Source organism: Pseudopipra pipra, chromosome 4, assembly GCF_036250125.1.
Source record: "Pseudopipra pipra isolate bDixPip1 chromosome 4, bDixPip1.hap1, whole genome shotgun sequence".
Taxonomy (NCBI): Eukaryota; Metazoa; Chordata; class Aves; order Passeriformes; family Pipridae; genus Pseudopipra; species Pseudopipra pipra.
Genome location: NC_087552.1, coordinates 60477417 through 60502222, shown reverse-complemented (window position 1 = coordinate 60502222; position 24806 = coordinate 60477417). Strand labels below are relative to the sequence as shown.

The window sequence follows — 24806 nt, the reverse complement described above, 5'->3', positions numbered from 1 at the left end:
AATGAATCCCCATAAATCACGAACAAAAACACGAGAACAGAGAGCTTGCAGCAAGAGGAAACAATGATGTTTCATGCCCAGCTGATCCCCTATGAGGCTTCCAGAGCTTAAGGGGAAGTGTTGTGTTTGCAGTGCCCTCTACAACCAGTGCCTCGAGCACACCTTTGCACCATCGTGACCTGCAGGTCAATGAAGTTATGCCTACACAGCAGGCAGAGAGGTACCACCGTATCCCAAAGCCCAGCTTTAGACTGCTTTAGATCTGGGTACCACAATTCAACTGTCAAAACAAACCAACCAAGGCTCCCAATCCCAGGAGGATCCAGGCCAGGACTCGGACCCAAGTGCAATCAGCCATTACCCTTCCACTGCTACCACCTTGTGCTCAGGGAAGGATTTGCCTGTGCTTATTCTGCATTGACATTTGTCTTTGCTGTGTAGGTGTAAGTAGACCAGCTGTAGTAACTGACTACACAAATTACAACTCCCCTAAGATACAGTATTTTTTCATTTACATGGTGTGTGCCCTTAAAAACCAAATTAATAATAGGTTGGCATCAATACCTTCTTCCTACAAGTGGCATAAACCAACTGCTACAGAAATAGATTTGAAGTAAAGCCATTGATAACCCAGTTCTTATGCACATTTCTTGTCCCACATTTGCAGGAATCTTACTTTATGGAAATCAGAATTTAATACATCAAATACACTGCAAGATCACCAACTCTGAATACTAAAAAAGAAATCTCAACGCTGTACTTTTCCTTTTTTAAACAAATATTACAAAATTGAATTTTATTGAGTTTCACACAAGATGCACTTATAAAATTGATACAGAATGTCATTCAACAGAAAAAAAATGAAAGCAATTTCAAGCTTTCTTTAGCAACTGCTGAATAATTATGAAGTAAGATACACCAAATTGACAGATAATCTTAATTTCAACGTGTGAACATCTCCAATTAGTATAAAATACATCAAAAATTAAAGAATTTCTAATTTGTCCACAGCACAAGTCCTTTTTACTCTCATCCCTGATCAGTAACTACAGATTTTGGCCATTACTCCCACTACTCTTAATGGGAGAGGAGAGGCTGAAAGACTGCAGCAACAAGTTCCCACTGAGCAGACCACATTGCCTGTACTGCAGTTCTCATTACCAAGTCTGCTCAGACACGTAACAACTCTGTCCAACTGCCTCCGTTTGCTGTATTACTGTAGTCCTGCAAGTTTCAGGGATTAGCACATACATTAAACTTTCAAATGTTCATACAGCAAATAAACTTGGGCTTTCCCACTCTTGACAAGTTATGAAATTAGCAAAGAGCAAATTCTCTTCATTTGTCCAGCACTGAAGTACTTTTATGATACCTTTCCTTGAAAAGTGAAACTGGTGCTTACTTAAATGTCTGAAAGGCATAGGAAGCTAATGCTGTGTTTTAACAACATATGAAGAATTTATCATTAACTAAGGGGTCTCTTCTGACACAAGACTCCAGCCCAAGTTTTGAGCTCAAATTTAATCCATTCTTGTTCTGAGGATTCAAAACCGTCTTTTGTGAACTCTTTCACAACTGCATCTCACATCAGAAACTAAGATGCATTGTAATGCTTTATAGATCTACTGAAGTTTGACTACAACCAATCAATTAAATAAAGATGCATAATTCTGATTTGATTGTCAGTATTAGCTTTTACAAGCATGTTCTCAGGCAAGTTAATACACAGATGTCATTCTTCTAAGAGTCAAATGCAAAAGGCAGTTCTTTTCTGCTGTGGTAATGCCGTACATACAGTTCCAACATGACACTTCTTCGTTGCAGTTAACATTGCTGTTTCTAAACATTAGAAGTGTCCCTTTAAGATCTTTTCCCACAGCAACAAAAAATCCTCAGCTTTTAAAAGTAATTTTCTAAATAATTTGCCTTGCAGGACACACAACACATGAAATGGATATGCTTCATATTTGCCCAGTTAAGCAGAACCTTCATTACTGCGATCTTTCCTTGGTGTTTAGTATTCAGATAAAATACTATGCAGTAAGTCTTTCACTTAAAGGCAAAATTTTATTCTGATTACAAGATTTTCAAGATACATCTTGAAAAGGTTTTTGTTGACAAGAATAACTATCTTGACTTACTGGTTTGTGTATGTGTTATGCACCAATGCTTTATGCGTTTGTCGATATAAGCACAAGTTTTGAATTCTGCTTGCAGATGTTTAATAAAACACGGTAACAGGATAGGCAAGCTTCTGGTCAAGTTGTCATACATTTCCAGGAATATCCTTACACTGGAGGAACCTTCATGAAAAACAGTGTTCTGGAAGCATGGTTTCATAATGCAGAACAGGATTATGCTTTTTTCCAGTCTGTTTTCCAGCAAAGTGATACTGCAGCTCTGCCACCAGGCTAGAGACTCACGATCCACCACATTTTCCAAGAGGCAAGCTAAAGATCACTTACTTGACCCGACCAGATACCAAGCCAAGTTACTTGTAGAAAGAAATTAATATTCTTTTTTGCCATTAATAATTTAAGTTTTTAAATAAATATTTATGTGCCTTTTGGCAACTGTCCATTCTGGTAGCATCTGCTGTCCCAACAGCTCAGTATCCTTAGCACATTGATTTAAAAAAAAAAACAAAACAAACAATCTTAGTCAATTCTGTTTCCACAAATAGTAAACCTGTCTATCTCCAACAAGTCTTTCTTTGCAGACCTGTGTTTTAATTCTGAACTGTCTTGGCTTATATCTTTTTCTTCTCCATCAGGAGTTGTCAGAAATTGATCAGAATTGCTTGTTACAAGTAAAGATGGTGTATTGTCCTTCTGATGCACAGGCTGATTGGTAACTGATGTAGATCCGTTTTCATCTGTGGAAATTCCTGTTGGAACAGAAGACAATTACAAAGATAATCATGAGTTTAACATGGACATATTGATGCAATTTGTAACATCCAGATTCATGCAAAGCTATTCTAAAAAAGTGCACTGCATCAAATCAGCAGAAGCAAGAGAATGCTTTCTGGAGGCTACTACCTCTTATTCGCTTTACTGTAAGAGATTTTCTTTCCTATTTTAGTAAATGGATAGAAAGTTAATTCTACAGAAGTTCAAATAATGAGCAAGAGCATAAGCAGCAGAAGTTAGAGTATTTTTCTGGTTTACATGCTCATTTTTTTGGCTTAAGCAAAAAGATTTTTGACAGTCGTGTGAATCACACAAATATTTTCTACTGAAATGAACAAAAGGAATCTCTGTGGCAGGAACTAGATGTGCCTAATCCTCTACATAAGTACAATAAACCTGCCTTCTCTAGGGATGGCTAATAAATGACTCATGCACTGCTACACACTTTATTAGCACTGGCTCTTAAAGCAGTGCTGTTAAAGATGTCTATTTTTATTCTTGTCTCTTACTTCAGTGGGACTCAACACTGGCTTCATTAACCTAAGATATTTGTAAGTAATATCCATGTATTGTTTCCATATTTTGTTAAAATTTTTAAAGAATTAAAATGCACAAGCAAATGACACAGCAATATTTTTTCATATTTACTATCTCCTTGTAAAGACAGAGGTATTGTTTCTAAAGAAATCTGAAAACATCTGACTGATGTAGAGAGTACGGGAGACCAGCCCAAGGGAACCTTACTTGTCAGAATGGTAGAACTACCCAAATTATTACAAAAATTTATTTCTGTAGAACATCTGTTCACAGTGTACCAACTACTACTTAAAGGTACATAGATTATGCTCTACAGTCTTATGCAAGTTAAGGTAATAAACTTGCACTGAGAAAGGAGACAAGTAATGCTAATTGTAGAACTTGGTTACAAACAAAAGTATTTTCTAACTCATCATCAGCTGTCAGCTCACAAATGATTACCAGTAATTAGAACTTTCATCCTTCAAGAGCAAGTTTAAAATTTTATTCTTCAAAATTTTAACTGTTTCTGTGAACGAAATGGAAATCTTCAGAAAATAAATTGACTTAAATTATAAGCTGGCAGAAAGGAGATGAGATTAATTCCCTTACTCTAATTCTAATAAGAGATGGGTTGAACAACTGTATTGAAAAAAACCTGATGAGTGGGAGATAGAGATTAACTAAGATTGTAGACCCCAGTAGTAATAATGCAAATACACAAAAGCTGTGAAAGGTAAAATTATTCACATAATTGATTTCTAGTAAATAAAGAACTGCTAAAAAAGTATAAAATCCCCAAAAACTGTAAAGTCAAGCCTTTTAATCACCAATGCTCAGAATATTCTAAATAAAATCTGCAAAAGCTTTTTGGTTGTTACTTTTTGATCAAAATCTTTCCATGGGAAGAGGAAATAAACATCTCTGCTACTTCAGTTAAAAATAGTCTTCAGGATTTATATACTGTAGTTTAAGGCTCAGTATAAAGTAAGTGCAACTTATTAAGTGTCATACCCAACTGTAGTTCTAAAATGTTTAATTAAAACATTATCATCATGATAGTCCTCCAATGAAATGCAAGACATTTACACCAATTCATATTACATTCTTTCATCATGAACGTAAAGCAATTCTATGAATTTAAAAATAAATGCCTGCACCAAGTTTCTGCCTGATGTGATTTGACACAGGTGAGATGTAGAGATTTAGGACTGAAACGGACAGATTCTTAACTCTCCTATTGCTGGCGAGACACTCTGACGACTAACAAGCACCTTGCATTTCAAGCTGTTCATGTCGTTGGCAAGCAGTAGTGAACACAATAAAAGCCTCACCGTTAGGTTCTCTAGGGCTCTCATTGAGCTTTTCATAGAGGAAGATACAATCCAATTCAGTTGACTGGAACAATGAAGGTTTCTATTTCCTTCTTTAATGTGTCACACAAGTACAATAATGCCACATTTCCATTATATATTAACCGCTAATGCTGACGACCTCTAGGAGAAAACTGCACTGCACAGACTTGAAATAAAGTTCGTAGAGACTTGTTGAAATTCTTATTTGGATTTCATAAAGCTTTTCATTAATTTTTTCATGACAACTACAATTAATTATACCTAATTATACCTATGCCTGAACCTACCATGTTTGACATTCATTTCCATCAGAAATACATAGACTGCTAACTAAACTTAAGCACTGCCACAGCTGATGTGTAAATATTTACTTATTTGTGCAGTGACAGGGCAGAGGGGTTTGGACTACGTGTTCTGAAAGGTCTCTTCCAACCCCAAACATTCTATAATTATGATTTTCAAACAACAGCCTGCCACTGTTCCCTTCTTTCTATCACCTTTGTTTTTATCCATGTGTAAGGGATCTTATCAGAGATAGGAATATTTATTACCAAAAGATGATGTATGAACTAAAAGCAATAAATTCTATTACATTTACCGACTTATGTTCACAGCTGTGATATGGTACAATTAAGGTCCAGCTTTTTACTGAAAACGAACCAAGGCAATTAACCTTACCTTGGGTAGATTTAAACGTGCTTTGTTGTTTGCCAGCTGTCTTCCCTGGGGTTGCAGTCAGGACAGGATTGAATAATTTCTCCTCCATTTTTGCTTCCTTTACATATTGACATGATTTCCCCAGCAATACAATACTGTTAAGGACTTTGAGAGATATTAGCCTGAAAAAAATTGTTTACATATTTGCATTAGCATACTAAAATAATTGCATATTATTCATACTGCAATTACTTATATGAAAATAATTGCATATAGTTAGTGCTGTCTTAGAAGGATTAGCTAACAAATTAAATCCTTTCAATAGCAAGATCAAAAGGTAATTTCCTTTTCCTAACAATTTATTTCAGATTCAATGCTTAATTTTTTTTCCTTCAGAAAGCATCTAGAGAAAAACACCAAGTTTTATCATTTAACTAAAGGACTACAGGGACAATTAAGCAGCCATTTAAGACATCAAACATTTAAACACAGAAGGAAAAAGGGCCCTCAACAGTCAAACTTAAATGCACTACTCTTAGAACTGTAGCCATAAGTGTGCTCAGCCAAGGATCACTCGTCGACTTTGAACCACAGGACAGCAAATATAGAATAAGGTTGGAAAAGACCTCCAAGATCATTGAGTCCAACCATTAACCCAGCACCGTCAAGTCCAATATCTAGCTTTCGCAGATTACAGGCTAATTGTAATAAGTCCTTTTTCACATCACAGAAGACAGAGCATAAAACTCAACAAATCCAAAGTAGCAGCACTGCATTAACCATCACAGCACAATCCAGCTGGTGGCAGACTCCTTTTCTTCTATCACTAATTTGCAGCACAGACTTTGGCAAACTACTGAATCCCTTTTACATCTGTCTTTACATTTGAAGAACAGGAAGGTCTCATCTACCACCAAGTGCTTTTAGATTTACCACTCAAATAAGCCTTGTAATATCTAAGTTCCATTACTAGCTAACACATGACTCACAGATCAATGTCCACTGCAGTGAGTGAAGGCTCACTGCAGAATGACAAGGAAACAATGATCTATTCTCTGTAGGATGAATGAAACACTCTGTAGGCAAATCAAGCTATGTAACAACAGTGAACCAAATGTAGACTCTAAATTCATTCTCCACTCTCTGAAAAGTCTGTTTATTATGTACATCACTAACAGACTAAAAAGCCAACTTGGAGTGAACATTCACAGACCCATGGAGCAGGTCTAACTGCTTAATCATAAAGTAACCCAACCACACTTCAGCAGCAGCTTCACTCTCTCTCACTGCATTAATGTAATCAGAACTTGTCAGACACAAAAACACTTTTAAGGGAATTTTATGCAATACATTTACTTGTAGAAGAAATTTAGAGAAATGGAGGAATGAGCAGAGCACACCACTTTCAGTACTCTGAAGAAAGTGACATTTTAGTATCCAAGCAACCACAAAGAAAACATAATTTTATAGAAGTTGAAAGCTGTGCTTCTCTACAATTGTATTAGATTATTGGGACAGATTTTACTTCAGAGAGTTGAGAAGCTCTCCATGTTTAATGTTTTAGAGGTGTTTTTCTTACACTTCTTATGTAACATGTTTTTGTTCTGAGAGTAGGTTTTTACAGCATGATTTGTCTCTGATTTAATGAGATCAGAAGTTGAAAAGGCCATAAATCAACACTTTACTGTATCAGTTCCAGCTTCTCCTGGAAAATTATGCAAGTGTTTCTAGCAATTTTCCTTCATTCTATTCTGCCAGCCCACCCCAGGCTCAAATTTCTAACAACAATATAAGTTTGTAATTGTTCAAAATTCTAGAAAAAGAAAACTCAAGTTTCATATGCTGGGCAAGACTTTAATACTATAATTTACAGTACTACAGTTGTTAATTATCAATACGAAACAAATTACAGGCTCAATCCTTTGCCCAGTTAACTGTTTCAGATTTTATCACGTCATTTCTCACATATCTATGCTATACTAATTTGATGAAAAGCTGAAATTTATGTTCATAACACAAAATACTTGAAAGATCCAAGAGGTAAGTTAGCTCCAAATCTGACTTCATGGAAGAAGTAAAACTCTGTTCTCATTTTTCAACAAGGACAAAATAGACCAAAATGTATTTATTCTGTGACCTATGCCTTCAAGGAGCAGCATTTAATACTTCATGTTAACTACTTTATTTCTTCCTGCCCTCCATTCTCCAAGCCACAGCAACAGCAAAAAATCCAGGACTGGGCTGCAGCAGTGGAACGGTAGAGGTAGGAAAATATTACATAAGTTGGGAAAAAGGAGAAACCAGTGTGCAGAATGAAAGTGCTGAGCTTGGTATACCAGCTTGAATGTGATGATTAGGGGCTAGTGCTTTCAGTTATATAGAGCTGGCTTTAGGGAGAACACAGGCACAGCATGTAGTATGCTGGGGAAGAAATCAAAGTATGGTGCAAAGGAATGTGGCTGAAATTTTAATATTTGGCCTATATGCAATATCTCAAAGCCCTAGTTGTCTGACACTAAAAAGATGTGTCCCTACACTGATGTGGACTAGACACATCTGATCAAGTGCTACTTTTTTTTTGCAGATAAAGGTCAGATTAGAGATAAGAGTCTACCTATTAATGAAAAATATGCAGAAATCTTGTTCTTTTCATAAGCTATTGTAAAACAGTAGTCTCCTCTCTTCCCGTATACCTGCAGAACCACTCCCCCAGACCTAGAAGTCTTTCACTTCCCAAGCCTTGCTGCCTTCAATTATAAGCACAACTTGGTAGGACACTGGAAGAGATATTCCCACAATAACACAGGGCAGGTTCTTTGTAGCAACTTGAATCACTTAATTCTTTATGATTAATTTTAGGACGATTCCAATATGTATCAGTACTGAGAGACAACAAACACTGACAGTTTTCCTAGAAACTGGCCATCCTCATGCAGTCTACAGCAAGTGCCTTGAGACAGGCAAACTAGATTGCATTTAAAGTACAACTATGTGTATCTCAGAAGTACATACCGACTGGTGAGAAGCTAAAGATAACACAAGTATAAATGAACTGGGCAGCAAAGGGATACTTGCAAAGCATTGGTTTTGGAAAACAAATTGCCACAGGACATTATATTCCTTAACTGAGATTACTTATTAACCTCACCCTTCCCAGACAGGTGAGCCTTGTGTTTACTTTTTTTTTCAGCAGTTTCCTAACACGAAGTAAACCTTGCATTTAACTACCAGAGAGAAAAATTCACAGTCTGTTCAGAGCACTTAAACTGCTTATTTTTGTTGTCTTATTGAATTTTTTCACAGAAAACTTTACTCCTTAGAACTCAATTTTCCTTTTCACACAGAAGTATGGTGTTTGTCTGTTATAAATTCTCACAATCGTTTTTCCATTAGTTAATTTCGTTAATGAAGTTACTTATTGAGGGCTATAATCCCTCAATGCAGTTACAGTATTTAGGGATAAATCTGCACTCTTAATTTCAGATTATGAGCATAAGGGTTTTACATTTCTGTTCTACTGAACATAAACTATGTTTACAATGATATCTAGAAGTGTCAACAGAAGCTTCTTTCATATATCTGATCAAATAATGGTGAATACTTTCCAGTTGTATGCATTTACTTACCCACAGTAGAACAGCACAACACAAACATAAGCTAGGACTCCTTGTACTTTTATTGAGCTTGTTACGACTCTTATGAGCTGTTTTAAGAATAAAAGTTAATCAGTTAAAACTTAGCACACAGTTATAAATAGAACATCATAACAGACATTTCTTATTTGGTAAATTCAAGAAAAAGTAGAAACATTTACATTAACAGAAATTTATTCTAATGTTCTCCATGGTAGTACCAACTATTCAAGATTTTGGGTTGAATAAGTATTATACTGCTTTGCCAAAACTGGAGTCTGATAACGTTTCCTTCACCACTGACTTTCAAGTAAAATAAGTGAAAAAAGTCTCCAAAACTCAAGGGCCGGAAGGCGAGTAAACAAATTTTGAGGAAAATATCAAGAGATTCTGATGCAGCAAAACAGAATTGGTGTTTTGCACCAAGCTAACCTTATGAATACAAAACTGCTTTGTGGACTAGGCATATGGCTCTCAAGTTTCACTAATAAATGATCCTGAAACCCCAGTTTTATTTCAGTAGTTCACAGTTAGGGTTTCAAGTTAGCAAAGCACTTAATTTTATTTTAAACCTATTAGTCTCCAGTATATCATATCATGCCAGAACACAAATAACTTGAAAAAAGCATTTCAATTAAATTCTGATGGGATGTACTTTACCCCATTATAAAAGAAATAATGATTAGGATCATAGTTGTTTGTGGGCTTTTTTGTGGTGCTTCCTTTTGGGGTTTTGTTGGTTTAGTTCTGATTTGATTTTTTGTTTGTTTTAAATCCTGAGTACAAACCTACATAAAGCTTGTCAACAGTATTTCCTCCATCTCAATGGGAGAACATTATATTTAAGTTAATTCGTATTGATATTCTTCCAGGAAAATTGTGAATTAGCATATTTACTGGCAAAACAAGTACACATTCCCAGCATTATGATAACTACTGCTTATCTACATGTGTGTATAGGGAAAATTAGAGCAGCTATTTACAGAAAACATTCTCCAATAGTTAATTCAAGACAGACAGCATGTGGACAAAGTTCCATTAATGAAGTGATTCATTTTACAGCAGCATGTACAAGTAACAGTCAACTATTTCAGAATGATGTATTCTACAACAGCTCAAAAGCTCAGTGCCCCATATAAAAGAATATTTAGTCATTAAGCATGCCATCACGGGAACAACTGCAAGGACTACTATGAAAAACCTAAATAAACTGCTGCACTACTGCTAACCTTCTGGCAACCAGCTGCTTTGACTATTCCAAATGAATGAATAGGATAACTGCCAAAAGTAATATATGTTTAATAAACAGATGTAGTTTAATTCCACTAGTACAATTCAAATTCTTACAAATTCTACCAAATTAATATATATTCGATTTTCTAGGAAAGGCATTCTATGTTCTAAGAACCAGTAATGCATTTGTGAAGTCATAAGTAGTATGTGATAGAGGTTATACTGAATGCTAACTCAACTGTCCAGCATCATTTCAGTACCTTAACATGATAATTTCATCCTCAAAACATCCAGTCAGCTATCTCAGAGTCTCATAGTCTCAAAAGTGAGATCTTATTGACAGAAGACTGATAGGAAAGATACAACTTACTAAAACAGCAAGTGGAAGAGGAATGAAACCCATTCTTCTGGAAACTGAATCACTATAATCCGTATATGCCTAGGAAAAAAAGAGGAAGAATAATGAACTACTTATGCAAAGGAATGAGCTTATTTTAGCTTGGCACACCCTCTAGGTAAGAATAAAGATCTGTTAACAAACACTATACTGGCATAAAGTGTACCTATTCACATTTTGGAATTCAAACGGAGATAGCTGTACTCTCAGACAAAAATGTGATACTGCCATGACCAGTAAGATTAGCTTCAGTGCTCTCAATAAGAGAAACTGGAGTATAATACAAATCCCTAAATCGAGAGCAATTAGGATACTGAATCCAAAGGCACTGTGATATTTTATCTGCACATTATTAGTAGCTTAGAGATCTTTTTGTATTAATTTGACTGATCCTCAAATAGTCTACAGAAAAAACTGTAACAGGGATAAAAGCACAATTATCCGCCACACTAGCAATTTAAACTATTTGACAAACATCTATAATTAGCCTTCAGACAATTGTGTTAAAATAATTTTGAAAATGTGTTTACATTTGAACACTCAAAACAGTTTGCATGACAGCTTGCCTGCAGTACTGAACATTGCACCAGAGGTTAGTGCCTAAATGATACTACTTCACTTCCCACAGAGGATCCGTAGGAAAAGTAATAGAGTTATCAAAACTAAAAAACTTGGGTTTTTTACTATTACCAAATTATTAATAATTAATTATTTGTAACTGAAGATGCCTAACTTCTTTATGAGGTTTAACTACCTCATTCCTCACAACAGCCCTAGAAACATACTCAAGAAAACTACAGAAATTATTGTAATAAAGTTCATTTAACAGTTAAAGCATGTATCTAGAGCGCTGATGAGTGGAACCCTAACCAGTGAACCCTAACGAGCCCTCCTCCAGGAAAGGTGTGCTGTAAATAGTCTTCTAAAAAATTGTACTAAATAAAAACACAAGCGGTCTGTGTGTTCTATAAATACCCGAGCCATAACAGTAGCATTCATGGTGCAAACATCCCTATACATCTGTGCACGTTCTCTGTGAAGAAACAGAAAGTCCTAATGAATCCTGTGTTTTAACCCAACAAAGTTAAAATACTGTGAAAAGAACAGGAATCTAAAATTATCTCAAGACCATCTGGTTAAGCTTGCTTACTTTTCACGTATCTCAAAAAGGTTATGTTACAATTATCACAAAAAGAATGTTACAATCATCTGCTTAGTATAAGTGTATTTGGAAGAGACTTCTCAACAATATATTAAATAAAGCCTGAACCGACCTGAACAACCAGACAAAAATAATAATATAAATCACAAGGAAATATTCGTTCTCTCTTATTAAAAAAAAGCAGAGTAGAATTTCAGCAGTGTAGGAATGTAATAGTACTGTATGTATTTCTTTAGTATTTTTTCCAATATCCCCCCCTAACAACGATGTTAGTTAATACAAGAAAGTTCCTTTTATTTTCAGGCTTACATTTTTCTGTCGGCTGCTAACAAGGTCAAATGCAAGACTGGCTCTGTATTCACTGTAGACCTGGAAAACATCCAGCACATCAGATGTGTGATTAATTTGTTACCACACTTTATAAAAGCAACACAGTTATTAATAAAATATTTCCATAGAATATTATAAACTAAAGTTTATAATAAAAAAGTCAAAAGTTTATAAATAAAAAGTCAAAGCCATTTTTTCTGAGGTCTGACTGCACACTTCAAGAGATGAGCCTCTATTCCAGCAATAAGGCACCTTGCATATATATACAACAAACAAACAACACTATGTTTTTGGAACTGAATGAGGTTTTATAAAGTTAATGAATTTCAGCCTCATCAGAAATACAAAATAAGACAAATCACATTTACTTTTTTTCTCCTCACAGTTCATAATTGGTTTTAAGCTACAGGAAAGCTAGCACTACCATCAAATTAAACAAATGAGAGAGCTTTCTTATGCACCAAGCAAGTGAACCCACAAAAAAAGCAAATTGCATCAGAAGATGAAGTTTTTCCTTCTCTTTAAATTTTAACAGTTCTGCAAATTAAGACAGAAAAGTGTCTATTCTAAGGATAAGTGGCAGGACAACTTGCACTGCAGGTGTTAAAAATTCTGGAAAAAGTCTGACCTAGCAACCATAAATCTTTAGAACTTCATACAAAAAGATACAAAGTTTGTTAAATAAACCTTGCAAAATTGCCAGTCACTACCCCCATCCTCCAGCTGTTTCAGCACTCTGAAGCATGCTACATTTTTGGCTATCATGACTTCATTACTGCTCTTTTCCACACTCTCTATATGAAAGTAGGGCATGCATAAATGCCTCTGGCATAAGGGAGCTTATTAAGTGCATCTATTACACTTGTTTCTCTACTGCACAATGCAGTTACTTTAGAGCTGTTGAAAAAGACAGCACTCCACAAGTTTTGATCTCATTTCCTGAAAAGTGGTTTTAATAGTGAAAAGACACTAACTCACATCTTCACAAATTTATCAAGTGCATCTGAATTCACACAATGTGGAAGACAAATGGCCAATGTATCACGCTGCAACACACAAGAAGTAACCTCATCCACTGCTTTAAAAGAGGGACTGGATAATATATGCGGCCCAAGAAATTTCAGGAGTGGGAAACTAACATAACCTACTTCATATTAGTACTCCAGGGACAGTGGAAAAAAAATATCTGATTTCAGATTCCACTTTTAACACACATGCAAGAGCACAGTTAAAATATCCTAACAAGGTCTGTTTTTCCAAAAGCCCAAATTTTAACCTACAAACTATTTTGTTAGGAAATGGTACAAGCTCTGTCTAGACTGCAGAACAAGCAACCTTCCATCAATTTAACTAATGATCACTTCACAAAAGGATCTGCCAGTTATGTGAATTGTAGCTATTATGTGAGCTGTTACACAACACTTGCAATAATTTATGGATCTGGAACTACTAATTTAGAAGCAGAGGTGTTACTTCCCCATTTAAAAGATCCTCAGAAGTATATTGTATCAGGAAATCACCAAGATTTTCCAAATTATATGTTATATATGAAAATAACTATTTTTACATTTTCTGGACTGGAAAAAATTTTAATACTTAAAAAAAAATATTAGGAAAATAAACTACAACTTAAAAGAGCACTCAGCATTCCAAATAGGATACCTACATCTGCTGTGATGTCATTGAATTTTGTTATAAAGGCGTGTTTCACAATATCCACTGCAATTTCTGAAGCAACCACCATGCAAACATCCGGGAATAACACCCAAAGATGATCTGTAGGTTGGGAAGAAACATGTTAGGCCATTTAATTTAATGCCAGGATACAAAATAAAGATTATAACACTTCTGCTCAACTGCAAAAAATCTTCAAGAGTCTGAGAGTCCATGACTTTACAACACCACTCAGCACATAGTGTGCATCTTCCTTATTCCATCAGTGTTCTAGAAACTTATCAGTACTATACAATCTCACCACAGTTAGGATAAGGTTCCAAAGTCTTTACTTTGTAAGGCTTTATCTCTATTAGGAAAAAAAACCTTTGCAAATACTGGATAATACAGGTTCAGTACTAAGGAATAGGCAGAGCACCTGCAGTTTTTGACGCTAAAATTTAGGTAGACTGGTAACATTAAAGCAAAATACAGCACATAGATGAGGCTCAAAATTATTAAAGCAATGTTTTAATAAAATAAGAATCAATATTTTACTCAATATTTATTCAATATGGTATTAAAATTCTAAGTATAATCAATATTAAATTAAGAATGGTATTTTTAACATCTTTATCAAATTCCAGCCTCACAAAATAACATTTTCTAGGGAATCTTTCATTTTCTGTGTACCCCAAGGAAAGGAAAGGGCAGGGAAGAAATCATTCCAGACACTACGTGAAATATAACTATGCACGTTTATGGCATAATGACATATATTTCTAGCAGAGGATAGAGTCACTCTTAAAAGAATGTCAGAAATAGAAAAATGAGAATCTAAGGTATTTGACAAAATTAAGATTCCTTAATTAAATGTTTTAGTTACCTTTATCTTTCAGATTAAGGAAAGAAGCAAGAGATACAGTTGCTGATTGGACAGGAATTTGTAATGTTTTATTTAATTTTTCTACTAGTTTACTCACCTGGATTCCATGAGAACTGTTCCATATTTCTTAGACATACAATTAGTAGCAGCACGTAATTGGTGAACCTCTCCTTTATATCTAGATAAAAAAAAAACAAACTGTCAACTCCAAAGAAACATTTGCTTGCATACACAGGTATCTACTCATTCTGAGGTTCTATAATTTATTGATTTTTCGGTTAGATAATCTTTTCCACAAATTATTTAACCAGCTGGGAACGACACCACAGACAGGATTTCTGCAGCAGGCTGTGGCCTGGTCTGTCCGATGCTGCCTCACCTCAGGGTTCCAAGCAGCAGAGGGGACTTAAGTCATGACTTACTATCACCTTTTCCAATATGTTAATAAAATAATCATCTTTCTCGATAAAATTTGTGCTTTCCTTCTGAGACTCAAAAAGAACCAGCACCTCCTGGTACAAAAATGAAGACAATATACCCATCTGTCTTTTCAAGGTATTAGCAAGGTGCATTTCATTTTCTACAGATTGTGGATATCCAAATTGCTATACACTGGGTTCAGTAATAGAAAGAAAAAAAGTGTTTCAAGACTAGCCTTAGCTAGGAGGTTCCTACCAGTCTTTCACATTGCCACCTTAAAAGGGACCAGAAGGATGTATCAGCAGTTATCAAAACCATAGGTACTGTTCATTCGTGGCTAGGCTTTGTGAACGAAGATTTGGGAAGGGCTCTATCCACATTTGTTACAGGCACACTGTTGGCTAAAAAGGCCAATACAAGATAGACATGTCCGATTACAAAAGGCACAGCAGAAAGATTCCTTAGGTGGTATATTCTGCAAGACACGATTCTTTCTGCATTGTCTTTTCTCCTCGAGTGATTCCGCGGGCGTTCTCAAAGGCATCAGCAGTGTTACAGATGGTGTGTCTCCAGGCCTCCTGATTGGAGGTCAGAGTAGACCAGTTATGTTGATCAATATGGCCAAGGCTGAGATGTTGCTTCAGGGAGCCCTTGTATCTTTATAAGGACTGTAACACAAAAGAATTCTGACTACACACAAAGTCCTATGACTTGCCCTCCCAGACAGGGCAGTCTTTTTTTCTGCTTTGGTGCCCTGTCTCCAGAGATGACGCATACAGCTTGCTTCAGGAAGAAAGCATCACATTTTTTAGCTTACTAAAAAAACACCTGAAATTACTGAAAAACAGGGTAAAACCTAAAACAATATCATAATTAGCAAGTCCAAAGAAGTCTCTTTAGAAGACAGAGCTATTAGAAAAATCTGTGAAGATACTGTTATTGCTTATTACATCTGTTAATAACCATTACAATGATTTCTTTGTGGGCAAGTCACCTCCAAATCCAAAGGGTTTGCTTCATCAAGCACCTCCTATATTCTGTGGGGTTCTAGCTACTGATTTTAGGAAAAAAGAAATAGAAATGTTCAGAAGAACACATAAAAATTGATCTGGCCAAAAAAAAAAAAAAAAAAAAAAAAAAGTATTTGACACTGTGTCAGCTTCCATCATCTCTGACTAAACACAGGTGAATAACAATGCTTGTGGCTGCAGTTGTATAGGGTGTGTATGGGATAATACAGTATAATACCCCTCATTTTAAAATAGAAGTTTCAAAATACTTTTAAGCCTGAAAAAATGGAGCAAAAAGAAAAGAACAAATCCTCCAGAAGAGGGGAACAAAAAGCGCAGGATTCAAGAATGAGATTGCATGTACACACAAAAAAAGACATGTCTTGGGGTACATAAATTCAGCTTTCAGTACAGGCTCGGGAAGGGTCACAGGAAGCACAAGCTTCCAAAACACAAGAAGTGATGTATTTATGGGGGAAGAAACAAGGAAATTCTTCAGTACAATAAATTTAAAGCTGAAAAAAACAGGACATAGATAGTCATAATTTCTCAGTTTCTTGCCAATAACACTCCAGCAACTCAAGTATGTTCTTCTATGCTTCTAAATTCACAAAATACTGCCCAAATGACCAGAACACAGTATTTTCTGGAAAATCTAGTTATGAGATACCACTTGGCGCTGTCATCAATGGATTAAAATGCAGTCAAGCATTCATTGATCTAAATTCTTTATCACACCCATTAGCAACCTGGAAATAATCACTGAGTTTTCAGACTTTTGTCCAGAATCTCAGACAGGTTTCATCTTGTATTTCCCACATTGTATACTTCCACACTGCCATGACACATCTCTGGTCACCTATGTGTAAGACAACACACAGATCTCATCTTCAGTGCTTCAGATCTTAGGGGGCCTTTATAGACAGTTATTCTCAAGTGGGAATTAAGGACCTTAATTCAAGCCTAAATATTAAAGCATGTCTCAAGCTAATCCTCCAGACATTTATTACCTGCTTGGTTTATGTACCTCACCAGACAACAGGATCAAATGGAGAAGGGACACCTTGGGCTTTAAATTTCTGCTTGTGCTATAATAATAAACATTTTTCTTCCACTAATTTCTGAGACTGGGTGACAGGCTGATACCTATTTTCCCCTCTGCTTATTTTTCCTATTCTCATTGGCCTCCCCTCTAATCTGTTATCTCTGCTGCCGCAGCTGTTCAAGGCTGTTAGGAGTGAGACGAATGACTGTGGCTGCTGCTCTTCATCCTCATCCCTCTCATCAACTGACTGTCAGAGATGCAAGCAAGGGAGACAGCATTTTACAGCAGTTTCAACAGCAATCCCAAACAATTAAAAAAATTCATTTCATTTCTCAGCCTTATGGACAAAGACAAAAAAAGCTTCAGGATATCCAAATCAACCACTGGTAATCAGTTTTAAATCCCAGTTAAAATTTCAGAATAGAAAACATGCAGCAGTGATGTTTCATCATTTATTATGAAGTTGTTTGATGTTACATATGTACATTCATGTATTTTTAAACACATGAAGGGAATTTCCTGTACCATGTATTGCCACTTCTTAGATGATGTGGCGAACTATAGAGCAAGTAAGGCTACATTCCTAGATTCACCCTTAAAGACAACGCGCTCTTAAAGAACAACTAAAGCAAAATAAATTATTGTATTTGTGAATTTAGCGAAACCGTGACAAGCCACCAGTGTTAGTGTTCAGTTACAGAGAGCTCAGGTAGTAGCAGAAGGAAATTACTCTCCTCTGCTTTAGCATAACAAAGAATAAAGTAGAAAGAAAGAGTGCTCTCTTCATTCTCCATCATGAGCATCCTTAGCTAACATTGACATAAGCCATTTCAACTCAGTTTGACGTGTATCCAAGGAGTATTGATGAGAAGCATATCAGAAACTGTTTTTCTGTTAGAACACAGTACAGCTCCAATAATCCTTTCCATTATAAGACACGATTAAATGAGAGCCCAAATGACAAACTGAGGACATTTTAAATGGTCTTCAGCTACCTCCACAAGCACATGATTAAGAAGTTTATTTTCTCAGTATTCATGCTCCTAAGTGTTGACAACCTGACATCCAGCAGTAATTCAGATATATTTATCCCCTTGACCGGCCTCTTGTCAGCACATACCATGCATAGTCCTGATGACATAGAATGCATGAAGTCCCAGTGAACATCAGAGACAAGTGATGTCCCTCAGGAGTCCATACTGGGATCAGTTATTTAATATCTTCATTAATGACACAGATGAAGGGATCGAGTGCACCCTCAGCAAGTTTGCAGATGACCATCAAGAGTGGTGCAGTTGCCACACCTGAAGGGTGGGATGCCATCCAGAGGGACCTCGACAAGTTTGAGAAATAGGCCCATGGGAATCTCATGAAGTGTAATATGACCAAGTGCAAAGTGTCGCACCTGGGTTGGGGCAACTCAAGGTATCAACACAGGCTGGGGGATGAACAGATCGAGAGCAGACCTGCTGAGAAGGAATTGGGGTTGCAGGTGGATGAGAGGCTGGACATAACCTGGCAATGTGCACTTGCAGCCCAGAAAACTAATTGTATCCTGGGCTGCATCAACAGAAGTGTGGGCAGCAGGTTGAGGGAGGTGACTCTGCCTCTTCACTCTGGGGAGACACCACCTGGAGTGCTGCATCCAGGTTTACAGTCCTTAGCACAGGAAGGACATGGACCTGTTGGAGTGAGTCCAGAGGAGGGCCATTAAGATGATTAGGAGGATGGAGCACCTTTCATACAAGAAAAGGCTGAGAGAATTTTGTTTGTTCAGCCTGGAAAGGAAAAGGCTTCAGGGTGACCTAATTATGCCCTTCCATCACCTGAAGGGAATCTACAAGAAAAATGGAGAGGGACTTTTTACAGGAGCATATAGTGATAGGACAAAGGGGGAATGGCTTCAAACTGAGAGTAAGTTTAGATTAGATATTAGGAAAAAATTCTTTACTGTGAGGGTGGTGAGGCACTAGAACAGGTTGCCCAGAGAAGTTGTGAATGCCATATCCCTGGAAGTGTTCAAGGCCAGGCTAGATGGAGCTCTGAGCAATCTGGTCTAGTGAAAGGTGTCCCTGGACACAGCAGAGGGGTTGGAACTTCCATACTAGGCCTTTCTATGTTTCTGTGATAAACTGCGTTCCAATGCCATGCTTAACCTGCACACTTACTAGGGCTGGCCCTGAAGTCTGGCCACACACCATACTATACATATACTGCCCATACACACTTCAGATTTTTTTGAAAGACGGCACTGAATTTGCTTGTGCTTCCATGCATCCTCTGCTGGTGCAAGTGAGTAGATATGAGCGGTCACATGTCAAAATCTAGCCACAAAACCTTTTTCCATTAGGATAAATCACATATGCCTATGAGGGTTGTCACATGAATAGAAGCGGTAAACATAGAAGTGGGGCAGTCTTTAGAACACCTAGTTATTTCCTTTCAGACTCCCTGGCACACCATGAAGGAATCCTGAAGCAAGAAGGAAAAAAATAATTTTTATCATGTAAATCCCAGTGTTTATATGTTTAGATCACAAGCTGGTTATAAATTGTAACATGTAAAAAGTGAAACAAGATCTTTTGGTTTACAGCTCAGCAAATCCCAAGTAGCTCTAGTGACAGCTACCTCTTAACACGTGACCAGAGCATCAGAAAGGATCAAAGACTGAACAAAGAATCATCAAGGGGGCACCGATCTCAAATGTACTCCTGCCCCCAAATCCCTCATCCTTAAAATGAACAACTGGATTAGAATAGTGGTATTAAAAAAACCATAAAGCCACAAAAGAAAGCAGTTTGAATTCCAAAGACCAAAGATAAAAATAAAGGCTATTCACTATTTTAATCAAAGAGACAGATAAATTGGGAACAAAGCAGAAAAACAGAATTAAAAAAGAATACAAAATTATAAAGAAAAAACCTGAAGTTCCTAAGACTTCAGAGTAAAAACAGTAAATTTTTGACACAAGAGATTTAAAAAACAGGAAACAGTCAAGCCTAACAGCCAATTGAAGCAAATAACCTAATGCACTACACCTAAAGTACTTCTTTGTATGAGGTACAATTGCATTTTGTGAAAAAAAATTTAATTTAGAGCACAGCTTGAAATTAAAATAAGACATTTAAAAGCATAAAGGAAGGTAGCATGCTGGGCTTTCCACAATGATGAAAGAGCTTCTCTTTGTAATTTTGGTCTCCTTGTTCACTAATCCTGACACTATGAAATGAGTTTACAGATAACTATTTAAAAAAGAGAATATACTACTTAAATTAAGGGAAATACTTCTTCCTGCTACAACAAATCAAAACTTTTTTTGTCTTCTGTACAGAAGTCTTTTCTGACAGTCACAGAATTTAGACGGCTTGGATGCACCTGAATTTCCTAGTGAAAGTCAGGGTGACAATGCAGAAGTAGTTTTGCTGCAGCTGACAATCAAAGCTGCGGGACTGACATGACTGAAGTCACAGATGCTGCAGCTGCAGTCTCAGGCAGCTATATAAGCCCCAAGGTCTTTGTTGACCTTCTGCACCTAAAAGATAACAGGTTCAGTTTTATTAGATAACAACGTAACCAATGCATATCTCATGGCCTGTTCAATTAGTTTTTATGCAGATGATTCATAATTCTTTTAGTCTTGAACTTTTAGTGAATTAGCTGTTACAGCAGAATTTTAAGTGGCCATACAAAGGTGAGGAGGATCACTGTTTCCACTGACACTAAGTCTAGATATGGAAATACTAGGGAAAATAGTATACATCAGCTTGCTGTCCACAAAGTGATGCTGAGCACAACGCCAAGTAAAAATGATTTCACAATATCCAGATCTAAACTCCTAGCTTGGTGGCACTTCAATTCCTGATGTCTTACTACATACCAGCTTGAGCCAGGCAAGGCTCTGTGAGGTATTTCAACATGGGATACAAGACATTTCTTAGAAAGTACGACTTCAACAGTTCATTTCTGTTCTCATGCTTCTATTCACAAGATTACTTGCTTTAAAATTCTATTTGAAGCAACTTCTCTTGAACACAGTATCTACTCTTGAGGTTATTGCTTATCTTTTCTGCTAGATCATATTCTTCTTTTGATTAACATATTAAATAAGATGGGAGTTTCACTTATTTGTGACAAATTCCTCATATCTCTACAAGATTTGCATTATTGCCCTCAAGAATTACTATAATTTAGCTACTGTATACTAATCAGTATCTTTTCATTGAACTGAAAACGTGTTTGACAACACTAATATCTTGAGCAGAGCCCAAGAAAAGGGGATGCAAAAGGGAATTCATTCTATCTAAGCTGAATCAGCTGCCGCTGCCATTGCTGCCCTACAGCAGATTGCAGACCTGAGAAAACAGCTGGAAGAAACTGAGAAAGGTAGGAAATACGTGGGGGGGGCTTATACTTAGTGTTTTCTTTCAGTTAACTTCAGTCCAGGCATGCAGTTTAAGCACATGGTGTCTAGGACACACTCCAAAGCCTAACTGGAAGCTCAGCTGACAGGACCAGCCTAGCCTGAGTTCCAGGGGCAGGATATGGCATTGGCATAGCATGCCAACACAAGATACATCACTATTTCAGCTGCATAAAAAACACATTTAAGGGATACTAAAGTGATCCAAATACATCAACAATACTGTTCCATCCTTACTGAAGATGTGATGCAGTAAATCTGTTCAAGTTCAAAAGAGGTGAAAATCTCTACTAAAAACCTGTTTCTGTTATTTATCTGTGAGAAGAAAAACACTGCTATTTATAACCATACTGAAAAGTGTTCCAGGAAAATTTATCTGTTTGAAGGGAATAAATTAGCTTGTTTTGTGCACTCTTCTTTGTAGGTACTCACTGCTTCCATCCCCATGTGGTATAATGAATGGCATCACTTTTTCCACCAGCTGATAAAAGGAGACCTGATATTGCCGTTACGCGTCTTCAATAATTATATCCAGCAATAAAACATTGCTATACTTTTCTTTTTATGGAGGAAATTACTAGCCATTTTTAATATCAGTCCCTTGTTTATTTTAACATTTAACTGAAGAAAGAGGCCTTGCCTTTATTTAGCAGAGGTAGGCGCATACTTGTAACTATTTTCTGCATTAGTAAGGAAATTTAAAAAAACTCATCTACATTTTCTGTCAATATTTTAGTAAACATCACTTTTAGGTGTTCTCACTGTAAAGTTAAATACCTTCAATTTCAAAAATAGAGGTAATTAAACCTTGGAACCAAAAATAATACTATTAGCATAGAATAAATAGCTTATCAACCCAGCTGTAAAGATTATTTTGTTGTGTTTTTAAGAATTTTATGAGATAGATTAAAATTTAGTGCTAATTTTTCTGTTATGTGATATTTAAGATTTTTTTGTAAATAGTCTTTCATCCAAAGAACTACAGAGCAATTGCCATTTAACATTTGCATGTAAAAAATCACCTCAGCAGCCAGAACTCAAAACCTGATGCAAGCCTGTTGAAAATTTAACTATTGATACAAAAATTTGAATCATCTGTTTTTAAATAAGTAGCTACTTTATTTTTTTTTTTTTAACCTAGGGCACATTTGGGTTCTCCAGCTTAAAAACTATGAGCTGGAATGAAAAAGTATATTCTATTTTCTTTGCTTATCTTTATAAATGAAAGTGGGGAAATTTAAGTCAGATATATGGAAGAAATTCTTCAGTGTGAGGGTGGTGAGTCACTGCAATATGGTGACCAGAGAAGCTGTGGATGCCCCATTCCTGGAAGTGTTCAAGGACAGGCTGGATGGGGCTTTGACAACCTGGTTTAGTGGAAGGTGCCTCTGCCCATGGCAGAGGAGTTGGAACTAGATGATTTCTGAGGTCCCTTCCAGCCCAGGCTATTCAATGATTCTATGAAAACAGTACAAGCAAAGAAGCTCTAGTACAGCCTGAAAGCACAATCTCTCCTATTAGCTTCAAAACCCAGAATTCAACAAATATTTCTGATGGCTGATATCAGTATTAGAAAGAACCCATCAGAGGATACCTGAACAGCTTTTCCTCCTGAGACACACTGAGTACAAGTTCCCAAAATTCATACTAAGCAGCAACACAGGTAAGTGCCAGAAGCATAGCATGTTTCCTAAGTACCCTCTGCTATTATTTTTACAGCACATCAAAACTTAAAGAGTCATCTCTAGTATTTTCTTTATATGCCAGCTACTTCATTGTTACATTCGTTGGTTGATTGTTTGTTTTTTTTTTAGGGATGGGGGGGAAGTATTTCAAGATCCATCCTCACAACTGCCCAACAAGATGCATTCTGAGATCACTGCCAACATAGCACGCTGCAGAGTCAACTTTTTGAAATCAGAAGACTTGAGACACTTGGAGGCATGGGTATTTCAGCACACACACAGGTGTTTCAGTCGATAGGTTGTTTTAGCAACTCAAATAAAAACTAGAAGGAAAACCAATGTTCTTCGAAGCGGAATATCAGTTTCATCCTACTGAACCAAACAGTAATATGGGTGATGAGGAATACAAGTCAGAACACCCAAATTCACAAAGATAAAGTAATTGTAGTAAGAATATTAAATACACTGAATACATTAAATACATGAATAAATTAAAAAAGGAGCCTCACTTCACATTTTCTCCTGATCAGCACAGCTATACATACCGCTATTTGACATTTGGAAAAGATTGTTCTTCTCAAACTTCTTGAAAACACTTCCTTTTATTTCAACAAACTGCAATTTTTAAAAACAGTTAGTTAGTTTTTATTGATGAAAAACTGATAAAACCAAACCATATTATCAAATAATATGTGAATAGACATATGATACACAAAGACAAAGGATGCTGAAATGAATTAGGGTAGCTATATAATAAAGCTACATAACTTACATTATTGGACATCATGATGGTAAGCAGTGATTTATTGTGGGAATTGAAGGCCACATTAAGGGTTGTTGCTTGAACCATAATAAGAATAGCATGCAGGACTGGATAGCAGAGTTAAGGAAGCATATTTGAAATAATTTTTCTGCACAACAGTGCTGAAGAGCACCAAACCCCAAATTTCCTCTTTTGCTTCCAAAGTTTAACAAAAAAGTTCCTATATCCATGACAATCAGACTTACAGCAAGACAATACTTACACGTATGTAATATACCCACAGTGCTTTGTAGCATGTAATAATTAAATTAAATTTTCTTGTTCTAAAAGAACCCAATGACATTAGTCAGGAGAAACAGTGATACAATCTGAAGAAAAGAAATTTGAGGTAAAAAGATTCAGAATTAGTCTAAAGATTTCAGAGCAAACAGAGAAAAGTTCAAAAATTCTAAATTCATCACCTTAACTACTGGACTATGCATCACTTGAGATATAATTTTCACCAATTCACTGTAAGGTTATTTCACACTAAGCACATTTGCATCCTGAATATGCACAAGTTTATCCCTTCATTTCCAGAAAATATGTTCAAGCTAGATGCATTTACATTCCACTAAAAACCAAAACCCCACTGTCTTCAAGACTCCGTGACCCAAAATACTCAAATACAAATTAGAAATCAAATTTTCCATGAAGTACCAATCACTGTTTTTCCCTTTACTACAGGTAT

At 36.3% G+C, this 24806-nt stretch overlaps 1 protein-coding gene across 5 annotated transcripts in view; it reads right to left on the bottom strand.

Annotated features, from left to right (window-relative positions):
- Positions 1–760: 760 nt before the first annotated feature.
- TAPT1 (transmembrane anterior posterior transformation 1) overlaps positions 761–24806 on the bottom strand; it is a 50232-nt gene continuing 26186 nt past the window's right edge. For all 5 annotated transcript variants that reach the window (XM_064653156.1, XM_064653157.1, XM_064653158.1 and 2 more), the window contains 9 exons: positions 24086–24183; positions 23859–23928; positions 14831–14911; positions 13861–13970; positions 12174–12233; positions 10676–10744; positions 9067–9143; positions 5462–5622; positions 761–2887 (listed from right to left, as the gene is read on the bottom strand). In XM_064653156.1, coding sequence (XP_064509226.1) covers positions 2658–2887; positions 5462–5622; positions 9067–9143; positions 10676–10744; positions 12174–12233; positions 13861–13970; positions 14831–14911; positions 23859–23928; positions 24086–24183 — 956 coding nt within the window. In that variant the 3' untranslated portion in view covers positions 761–2657. The remainder of the gene's footprint in view (positions 2888–5461; positions 5623–9066; positions 9144–10675; positions 10745–12173; positions 12234–13860; positions 13971–14830; positions 14912–23858; positions 23929–24085; positions 24184–24806) is intronic.